Source organism: Rhamphochromis longiceps, linkage group LG1, assembly GCF_057381845.1.
Source record: "Rhamphochromis longiceps isolate RC_006_pf linkage group LG1, R_longiceps_female_GT1.1, whole genome shotgun sequence".
Lineage (NCBI taxonomy): Eukaryota > Metazoa > Chordata > Actinopteri > Cichliformes > Cichlidae > Rhamphochromis > Rhamphochromis longiceps.
The window spans coordinates 29132566-29143844 of NC_140557.1; the positions used below are offsets into that span (position 1 = coordinate 29132566).

At 38.4% G+C, this 11279-nt stretch overlaps 1 protein-coding gene across 1 annotated transcript; it reads left to right on the forward strand.

Annotated features, from left to right (window-relative positions):
- Window positions 1-275: 275 nt before the first annotated feature.
- LOC146678930 (uncharacterized) lies at window positions 276-3997 on the forward strand. The gene is made up of 4 exons (XM_085411712.1): window positions 276-1589; window positions 1688-1845; window positions 2259-2349; window positions 2562-3997. The coding sequence occupies exons 1-4, from the start codon at window positions 1488-1490 to the stop codon at window positions 2904-2906; spliced, it is 696 nt and encodes a 231-aa protein (XP_085267838.1). The 5' UTR covers window positions 276-1487; the 3' UTR covers window positions 2907-3997.
- The last annotated feature ends 7282 nt before the right edge of the window (window positions 3998-11279 follow it).

An 11279-nucleotide genomic window follows, 5' to 3' on the forward strand; every position in this document is an offset into this window, starting at 1 on the left:
AGAAATCCTTAAACATTCTGAATTGAAAGAAACATGGCTGCATACAATACAGCAGATGGCTGTATGGTGTCCCTTAAACACTTCATCTGCACATCAGAGTAAGTGTAATGGGTTGATTATTTCTGTTCTATCAAATGTTTGTGCACTTATTGAAATTATTGAAAAAATATATTATTTTACCAACAACTATATGGGCAGGCGTCCTGTCTTATTTGTTTATTGTAATGTTTATTTAACAGGAACAATACATACAACATTGAAAAAGAAAATGGAAACATGTGATGCATACTTAACCCTCCTATTCTATTGCCCTTATCTCCCTCTTCTTAAAATGACAATCAAAAATTATTTATTCAAAATTCTACTGAACTAAATCTCTGCTTTTATTTCTCTGGCAGAAGATAATGAAGAAAATATATGCATGTAAGCTTATCAACTATTAAGAACCTGTCTCAATTTCTTTTCTTTCTCTGTCTCTACAGCTGAGGAAACACAAACCAAACAACAATGGCAGTCCAGTTAAGAGTCATTTTAGAAGAACACAGCATTCATAAGTTGACACTTCCAACAGGAATTCCTAATACAGTGGAAGATCTTGTTTCCATAATTACTGAAACTTTCCAGTTGCATGGGGAATTTAGACTGCTATTCCAAGACAAAGACTTTGACAATCAGTTTTTCAGTGTCATCTCAACTGCTGACTTGTATGACAAGGCCACTGTTAAAGTGATCCTTAAAGAGCCAGTAATCACCCTTGAATTACAACCAGTATGTGAATCAGGATCATCGTCTGCATTGAACTCTTCGACTTCAGTGAGCACTCATCCTGCAGGTACTACTGAAACGGACATCTGCCCTGCCAATCATGATGCACCCTCACAGGTGTCCGACTGCGCATCGTCAAGTTCCAGTGACACCATCATTCTCCCTGATTCATGTCGCCCTGCTACGTGGCCAGTGCCATTTCAAGTACCGGAGTTTTCCCGAGACATACAACTAATCCTCGCTGAGGCAAACAACTCATATCGCAACACTGGAAGACCTTTCATGGATGCCAGTTTTAAATCAGCAACAATGCAAGACCTTGCAAAAGTAATTTTTTCGTACACTGCTTACCCAACCAATCAGCAGATCCTCTCAGTGGCTGAAGCCTTGGTTTCAAAGTTTCCGTGTCTTAAGGAGCCAAGATCATTTGCCGTCTTATATGGCTGGCAGCAGCGCATAAAAAAACATGATGCACAATTACCGTGCCAAGCTAAGATCTCGAAAATTTTCTTACCCAGAAATTGAAATTAATGCCTTAAAAAGGAAGCATCCAGCTGATGTAGTGCCATCAAAGAATGTAAAAAAGCCACAAAAAAAAAGCAGAGGTTAATTATCTCCCTCTGCATCCTACTGGAGAAACCCAAGAGACACTGGAGAAAGAGAGGCTTGAATTAATTTATGAAATAACAAAGAAAAACAATGCAAATATAATTGCAGATAAAATGAATAAAACGTTCTCTAGCCGAAGACTTGGAGTGGTCAGCCTCTGCCCCTCTGTGGGTGAGTTAAAAGAAAGGTGGCCAGCATTATTCACTGAGGCTCAGGTAAGTATGTGTGATAACTATTCCTATCCACCAAAAAACAAAAGTCAAACAAATGTCAACAAATTGAAATGTTATGTTTTTGTCCCCTTACTTCTTAGCTCATCAAAGAGTTCAGACGCATCACCACAGTTTCTTTGGTGGAGACATTCATGCTGAAACTTGATGAGTACACACCAGGTCTTTTGCAGCTTATGCCTGCCAAAGGAGGAGCTGCTGGTTCCAAGATGAGACCTCTGCTGAACACTTTGAATGACCTATGTTATTTGACTTTTTTCACAAATACGTAATTATGGAGGGCTGCAGTGGGTAGCAAGAAGGTCCTGGGTTCAAATCCCGGCCCAGGGTCTTTATGCATGGAGTTTGCATGTTCTCCCTGTGCATGTGTGGGTTCCCCCCGGGTACTCCGGCTTCCTCCCACAGTCAGAAAGCATGACTGTTAGGTTAATTGGTCTCTCTAAATTGTCCTTAGGCTTGAGTGTGTGCGTGCATGGTTGTTTATCCTGTCTGTCTCTGTTTCCTTGTGATTGACTGTCCAGGGTGTACCCAGCCTCTCACCTGTTGAAAGCTGGAGAGAGGCATCAGCCATGTTTTTGTTTTTAAGTAATTCAGTCTTAATGTAAGTAAATCACTCGACTTAGTCTTTTCACTAAATTGTATCTCCCTACAGACACAGAGCATTGAGAAGAAAAGGGATCTCCTTATCTGCTGCCTCATTAGCTACCTCAGGGAAAGACAAGAAGATCTTTTTCATGACTGCCAGGTTTGTCATATTGATAACAGTTTACTTATTAACTCAAGGGATCTTAATGTTCTTCTCTCCTGTCCTCTCCTATCCCCTGTTCTCCCCTTCTCCATTCATCTTCTGTCCACTCCCCTCTTTAGATCAACTGAAATATATTGAAAAAGCATCTTAAATAAAATAAAATAAAATGTGTGCATGCTCTTTTTTTTTTTCTTTTTTTTAACACGTAGGAATGTGAGGATTACACAGACAATATGATGAAGGTGATAGTGATCCACAACATCATGGCTGAGGTGGATCCATCAGATGTGTCCATTGTGATTGAGGGAAACCAAGTGATGGATGGATGTGGAAGCCGAACAAAGGCATGTGTACTGCTGATGGGACTGATATATGCCCTCAACCTCGAATATCCGAAGGAGCTGAAGAACACATTTGACACTTTTCAAAAACTGTTTTTGGAACTTGACGGGGCCAAACTACTGAAAAAGGTCCACGGCCTCAAAAATAAGCTTATGCAATGCACACACTTTCCCCCTCTTGTTCCCAGAGGACATAGCTTGATGGAGCTGTAATTTTTCTTCTGACAGCAAGCACAGAAACTATTGAATGTTGGTGTTAGTGTTCTCTGTACAGGCTCTTGGTAAATGCATTGAGGAAATCAATGACTGGTTGTGCCACAATTTTCTCCAGCTAAACAAAAACAAAACTGAGGTAATAGTCTTTGGCGCCAAAGAAAAACGATTACAGGTCACCAGAGAACTTCAATCTATACATCTAAAAACCACAAACCAGGCGAGAAATTTGGGTGTAGTGATGGATGCAGACCTAAACTTAGAAAAACACATTAAGACAATAACAAAGTCAGCTTACTATCACCTCAAGAATATATCAAGGATAAAAGATCTGATGTCTCAACAGGACCTGGAAAAACTAGTCCATGCATTCATCTTTAGTAGGCTTGATTACTGTAACAGCATCTTTACAGGTCTACCTAAAAAATCAGTCAGACAACTACAGCTCATTCAGAACTCTGCTGCTCGAGTCCTCACTAAGACCAAAAAAGTGGACCACATCAGTCCAGCTCTGAGGTCCTTACACTGGCTGCCTGTCCGTCAGAGGATAGACTTTAAAGTTCTGATGCTGGCCTATAAAGCTCTGAATGGTTTAGGACCAAAATACATCAATGACCTCCTGACCCAGTATGAACCTTCCAGATCCCTCAGGTCATCTGGATCCGGTCTTTTATCAGTTCCCAGAGTCAGAACCAGACACGGAGAAGCTGCATTCAGCTTTTATGCTCCTTATATCTGGAACAAACTCCCAGAAAGCCTCAGATCAGCTGAAACACTCAGTTTATTTAAATCCAGGTTGAAGACTCACCTGTTCTCAGCTGCATTTGAATAAAGCACCAAATCCACACTTTAAGCTTAAATTTCAAAACTTACATTTAACTACTGATTTTATCTACTGTTCTGATTTTATCTGTTTTGATTTTATATACTGTTTTGTTTGTTTGTTTGTTTGTTTGTTAATTAGTTAGTTAGTTTATTTGCTTGTTTTAATCAATTTTAAATCATGCTTTTTATTTGTTCTTGTTTCTAATGTCTCTGTAAAGCACTTTGAATCACCTTGTTGTTGAATTGTGCTATACAAATAAACTTGCCTTGCCTTGCCTTGCCTCCATATGTTTGATAACGTACATGCACAGAAACAACCTTGTAGAGTTTCTGTATGTGCTTTTGGCTTTTAAAATGGACTGAGTGGCCTTTGAAAGTGTTGTCTGCATTAGCCGTTGTGTTGCACTTTATTCTGTATTTTTATGGAATAAAAACATTGAGATGATGAACCATTTGAATATCTTTTTTGGGGGGTACATTTTACCTTATATGAATAGGTAATGTTTATCAACTGATAATAATTAAATTTTATTACTAATTATCAGGTATTACCAACTAGCAAACAAGAGATAATTTTACCTAATTTCAATGAGTAAGTAGTTGTTGAATGTATACATAAATATGGGGTAAATTTTACCCAATTTAATTAAGTATTTCATAGCTTTTTATTGAAGTTATTTTATACACAATATATTGAACTAAATCTACCCCAAAAAAGTCAATGCAAATTGTTACCTCAGATTTATTGGGTAGATTCTATAGATGACTTCTTACAGTGTATAATTGGTCTGTTTATACCAGCAAGACAAAAACTTCATTATTAATTTATGACAGCAATGCCTGGTAAAGGATGCAGTTCAGTGGGAAAGAAAGTGAACATGAAAAGTGAAGTGTTTTCAGCTCATTTGACGTGCATGTCACTGGGTGGCCAAAAGAACCCCACTGGGAACTCTGGAAGAAGATTTAAATTTCATGCAGCTGGTGGGGGTGGGAGGCCAGGATCAGTTTTAATTACCACTGAGCACTAAAGCAACGTGTGACACTGGATGGTTTGGATCAGCACTGCTCTGCTTCTTAATTCATTCAACATTTTTATTGTTATTTTTTTTTAATTTGTCCTCATATTCTCTGCTCTGAGCACTCATCTAGAGCATGGTATTGCCATGGCCACTCACGCCCTTGTTTGTGCATTTCAGTCTGCCATTGACTGAAAAATTGCTCAGTATTTTATTCTTTTTAGGCTTTGCCAGGTTTTAGTAATCACATTGTCCTTTTACGAAACAGCATTTCCACAATACTCGATATCTATATCAGTGTGCTGACCTTTTACATCATGCTCTAAGGCCATGTGGAACTAACGTTTGTTCTTCAGACAGGTGCGACCCGAACATTGTCTTCTACCTAGAAAGCTTCTCTCGAAAAAGAGTTTTCCTTTTAATGCCTCTGATTTTGTTCCTGTTTTTAAAAAGAAATGCTTCAATTGGACATCTTTTTTTAGTGTCCTGTTGTTTATCATTTTGCTCAGTAAGATCTAGAATTTCATCAAATCTCAATGTATTTTTATTATCATTATTATTATTATTTTTACTAAACAGGAAATCATCACTCTGTTTTCCAGAGCCAGATTCAAAATTAAAGGCTGACATCGGTAAAAGATTGGTTGTGATGAAAAGATAATTTCAAGTTTATTTAACTTCTGAGAGGTACTTTTAATGTTGTTGATTTTTAATATCTTGTTTTAAATCTTTTATATAGACAGAACAGAGATAAGGTGATGATTACTTAGCCATACGTGGAACGACACAGCGGCTGTTTTCAAAGGAAAACACAAAAGCTCCGCTAACCTTGGTCCGTAATTATTTCAGAAGAAAGCAGTCATCATTTCGTCTCACAGTGGGGCAGAAACTTAACAAAGTGAAGCGCGAGTATTACTTTTAGATACTGGTGCATATAAGCATTGCTCATCCACTGAAAAAGATTGCATGTGTAAAATCAGTGCCAGCTGGGAACAACAAATCAGTAATGAAGTCCTGTTGGACATAATCAGTGTTCTTGATATGAACAGCATTATACATATGTGAGTGTGTATGTGCGTGAGTCTGTCCATGCATATATACAACCAGGACACACATGAAAGTGCACATAAAAATTCTTTTCTGCAAATTATGGGGGAGGAAGTTAATGTAGTTACAAAGTAATTAATATGAAGAAAGGATAGGTTCGAGGCCCTCAGGGTACCCCACACTGTCAGGCTTTCCTTGAGACTGTGTACCCCCCGCCTTCCCACCACTCTCCAGCTTTCTCTCAATTCTAATTCAGTTTTGACTGACTAACCATAATTATTATTGCCAAGGCAAAATCAGCACAGTGGATCTAACTGAAACTTAATGTGATAGCTCCTTTTAGTCGGTGGGTAAAACTAAATTGTAAAGTAAATTATTTGAATGCCTTCAGCTTTTAAATGAACCGACTGCTAGATTAACAATTTAAAGTGGTTTGACTTTAATCACATAATCATATGAGCTTACAGAGAAAGTCTTTTCTTAAACAATTAAAACTAAATGTTCTGTTGAGCTCTTCCCTCTGATGCCAATCTTTCCTCCTTTCTTTTCGCACCAACGTCTTTGGTCGAAAGCTGCATTAGTTGCTTTACCATGAAACTAATCTTTGGATGTGACATCACAACAGACTACGTGGAGTAGAGTTTGCAGTCATTGCAATTAGACAGACGACTCCCTCAATTCCTAAAGCAGCACTACTGAAATGCCAAAACAGTCTATGAAGGTTTTCATAGTAACACAGGTGTAATTACTTACTCAGATAAGTCACTGTGTATTTACGGCATTTTATCTTTGGGAGTATTAACTGTTGCTATTGACAGCATAATATGACTGAGCTACAAAGTTAATCCACTGACCATTAAATCCTTTAAATATCCATTCCAGGACATTAATGATTTTTTTAAAATGTTATGTCTTAAAAAAAAAAAGAAGTTCCAGTTAGGTTTTTAAGATTGTGTTAAATTAGTGAGGGTTTTAAATGTCAAGTGGGCTTTTTCATTCAGTGCATCTCATCAAGTCTCCCGAGCCTCCCATCTTCGCTTTAATACTGAGCAGGCCTCACCGATGCCAGTCATGTTCACAGAAAAAAAGGGCAGAGGATGTTGTATTTCCTGTGTCCCAGTGATTACTTTTTCTTCTACATACCGATAAGCTATCTGCAGCTGTGAAATGTAAATGCAATAGTGACTTCATACTTACAGAAACTGGTTCATTTTTTGTAAGTATTGTAAAGAGTGAAGTATAAAATAAGGTTCGAAAAGATTCTATTCTATGGGTCTGATTGAGGAGCCAGTAAAGCCTCTGCATTGGTTGCTTTGTCACACAGTCACTTCTATTTATGCCAGAAAGTGCAGGTAACTGCTGCAGTATTCTCCTAAATGATAGGTGTCCCCACTCAGACAATACCACCACATCAGCACTTGGTGATAGAAATCAACGCGATCGCATACTCGTGTCTTTAAGCCAGCTGCCCTGCGGCAACAGTGCAATGTGCCAGGTAGCAAAAATCAAGAGGTGAACCATCAAGCAAAGCGACACCACAGTGCTCAGTGTGTTATCAGTCCCTTATTGTTTATATTATAAAAATTGTTGTATCACTAGAAGCTACAACTTGCCAATAGCAACCTTGACTCTTGCTCTGCTTTTAGTCATATAAAGCAGATATATGCCAGTCAGCTACATCATTAAAACCAACCTGCCTAATATTGTAATAAACATGATAAACAGTTTTGTCTGATCGGTGTATGGACTAGTGTAAGGACATTAGATGTGCGCAACCAATCAGGCCTGTTCCAGTATGCTTGATTGGATTAAAATCTGTGGAGTTTAATGATCAAAATCATTGGTTTTGATGTCGTGGAATGGGTGTGTATTTATTGATGCATTGCCCCTATATAGGCTCTTTCCTTTTACTTTTAAAACTCCACAGTAAATGTACCGGATAGTAGCTGTGACATGACAATCCACTGAGATTTGTAATGGATTTTTAAGCACACACTGTAAGGTAATACTTTGTTGCCTTACAGTGCGTCCTGTACAGTGTGAGAAATTAGCCGTAACATGTTGATTTAGGATTCAGGAGGTATTGTAGAGAGAATGTGTACAATATACAGCAATATATGCAAGGTAATTATTACAGATTGAACCATAAACAGCCTTTCCCATAAGCCCTGCAAAACATAAATAAATAATATACAAATAAATATCTAGTAAAAGCGTCATTGTGTGTCGCCTGTATTGCACTGGAAACCTGTGTAGCGGCTTGTTGGTATCAAAGTGAGTCTCTTCTGGTAATTCAGTGCTTGTTTTATAACTAGTTTTATCCTTGCTCTGAAGTTGAACAATATCTAGAACAAACTAACACTTCATTATTTGCCAGCAGTAATACAAGCAGGCATATAAAGTCAGACATATAAATGCTAATTACAGATATATATCACCAAGGGGGTCATGCTAACGGACTTGGAGTAAGTTTTATGATCCTAATTACAGTCTTGTAGCTCTAGGAGGGTAATGTTCCCTAGCGCAGGGAAGCAACAGCAGATGTGTGGTGTTTCTCCGTCATACCTCATGTCTTATAAGACAATCTGCCTGATGGATGTGATTTATTTGTAGCATGGGGGAAACAACACTTTTTCCCTCTGACATTCACAGCCACCACACTTGCACATAACGTGCACAACAATGCCTGAGCACTCTGCCGCCTGCTCACAATTCCCAGCTCTGACATTTTGTTTCTGCTGTTTTACATTTTCTGGAGATAATTCTTGTTCTGTTTCCCTCCATCCCAGTGGGGACACCACAAGGTGACAGCATCCGTCACCCATCAACCACCTCATCTCATCTGCCGACTGTCTCAAAACAAACAATGTTAAAAAAAAAAAGGTCTACTAATTTCCAAGAAGTGTCCCTATAAGCGTGTGTGTATGTCTGTGGGAATATTTGCAAAGTATTGGGCAAAGCATACGTCTTTGTTACCAATCAGCGTGTGCTTCATGTACTATATACACAGCAAATTCAAAAGTGTTAAATTTTTTGGTGTTAATAGTCTCCTTGCAAAAGTAGAGTTAATTTTACTCTAAGCAGAGTCACATTCTTTTAATGTAACTCTGAGGTGTAAAATGATAGTAGTTAAAATCGAGTGTTAAAAATGAGTGTTTCTCTGTCAAATCTGGAGGTGTTAAAATGGAAACATTAACTCTTGACCTCTTAACTCTGAACTCCTAGAGGGGCTATCACACCAATAGAGTAAATTCACAGACTCCGCCCCCAGCACGGCTCCAATCGAAGCTGAAGTGAAGCCGTTTCAGAACATTTTGCTCTACATATTTGAGTTGTTTGCCATGCTTGGTAAGTCATTTTTTCAAAGATTGTTTCAATTGTTATTAGCTTTTACTTCTGTGGCTCTTTGGAGTTGAGACAAAGCTGTGTGAAAGGCATTAGCCGTGTTGCTCGCTGATAGCATAATATTCTGTTTTAGCTAGCTGAAAGGTATTGTTTGCGGGCAAATACCACAGCCTTGGAAAAAGCTTGCATGTGAATTTTCAGTCAAACTTTTTGTCAAATTTACCATGTCAGACCTTTTGATAAACAAAATTCTAATGAAAGTGAGAACATGTATACTGTTACATCTTTCAGAAAATGTTTTGAAATTGTGCTGCACAGTTCAGAATAAATGTTTTTCAAAAACCATTGCATCTTTTTAGTAAATGTTTATTTCCAAAAGAAATTTCTAGAAGTTCAGAACAGTAAAATTCCCGCTTTTTAGAATGAATTAGAAGATAACTCTTACGTAGTTAAACTAAAATACTCTTTGAGAGTTAATATATAAACTCTTAACACCAAGTGTTAAATTATCAACTCCAGACAGATTTGGTGTTTAACACAAAATCAGAGTTAACGTACCAACTCTCCAAAAAGAGTTAAATTAACACTCTCTGGTGTGGACCCATATAGACACTTTAACAGTGTTGAAATCAAATCCGACAGTGTTAATTTGGACATGCTGGATTTGCTGTGTACCATCCTTAATGTATGCAATGTAATATGGTAACACACACACACACACACACACACACACACACACACACACACACACACACACACACATAGTGTCTCCTGTCCTTGTCACATATCTGCCAATCGTGTAATTGCTTGACCTACACATCTGCATACTTAATTTGCTCTTTTGCTTCATTAGCATGATCAATACAGGTGCATAATGGCTCTTTGCATCAAAGGATGACTCAAAGTGTAAAGTCAAAGTGTGTGGTGAAAGAGTTCACAAGGGTAAAGAAAAGTGACAAATTATCACTACTTAAAATTGCGCGATGCTTCTGTGATGATGATTCCCAAGTGACAAAATGTCAATTTTTAAGTCTTTCTCTGTCTGACAGGAAGATAAACTGGACAACTAGGCAGTCTTGGCTGCGAGAGCGCTTCCTCTGAGAGAATTATTGTGTTTTTTCAGTCTCAGGCGAGCAGCCCAATTGAGACAAGTCCCCCCCAACCCCCTCGACAGGAAGAGGTGACAGAAAAAGACAAACTCCTACCCCTAGACAAAAGCAGATAAATAACTGGATGCTGCCTTGAAAAACTGCATGCAAAAAGCCCTGAAGAGAGCAGAAGAGAGGAGAATGGAACAATAAGCACCAAATATAAACTGCATGGAGAGAAGCTAACAGAGCAGAGACACATGAAGGCTTAATTGGCCCTTTCTGAAAGAAATACACAATCATTATGTGTACAGTGGGCAGACTGTATGAGTAAATGCACAGCTACTTAGCCAACCACCAAGAAGGAACCCGAAAGACCACCGTGTCCTGCTGGGCATTACTATTATGTTGGGGGTAATCTGTAGAAAAGGAATGAATAAAGCATCTGTTCACAAAAAATAACAACAACAACAACAACATAAAATTCTCATTCACAAATGAAACGTGTTATTTTTAATGCAGGAGTCACCCATCTATCAAAAGTAGATGCAATTAGCTGTATTAACGATAAGGTTATCCAGATTAATTGGGACATCAATACTTCTAATTATGAATGCAGTCAATGTGCTGTGTGTCTATCTGTGAGGTAGATTCCTTTTTATCTGTGTGTGTATGTGTGTGTGTGTGTGTGTAGCTGTGCTCTAACCCCACTGTTGGGAGGGCCACCCGGAAAAATAATCTTCTCTGTAAAAACCGGGAGTTGTGTTTGTCAGTCAGTGAGACACAAACTGATCTCACGGTTGGAGAAGAAGTGAAAAGGAAGATCTGTTGAAGCTGTTGGCAGCGGGAACGAGAGCAGGTTGAGAGGAGATAACGAAGAGATGCACCGGTATCGTTTTCCCAAGTGTGTGATAATGGACTGAAGATTATAATAAGAATTTGATGTATACGCGTCCCCGTCTTTTATTGAACACCTGCCGAGGGGAACAGCATTACACTGCTACTTAAAAATATTCCATAATACTTTTACATTTAAATTAGCCAGAAAGAAC

Bases quoted from the DNA above. Each gene is read 5' to 3' on its own strand.
- LOC146678930 (XM_085411712.1), top strand. From the start codon at position 1,488: ATGAATAAAACGTTCTCTAGCCGAAGACTTGGAGTGGTCAGCCTCTGC. The intron at 1,590-1,687 runs GTAAGTATGTGT...CTTACTTCTTAG, and splicing joins CATTATTCACTGAGGCTCAG to CTCATCAAAGAGTTCAGACG. The intron at 2,350-2,561 runs GTTTGTCATATT...TTTAACACGTAG, and splicing joins ATCTTTTTCATGACTGCCAG to GAATGTGAGGATTACACAGA.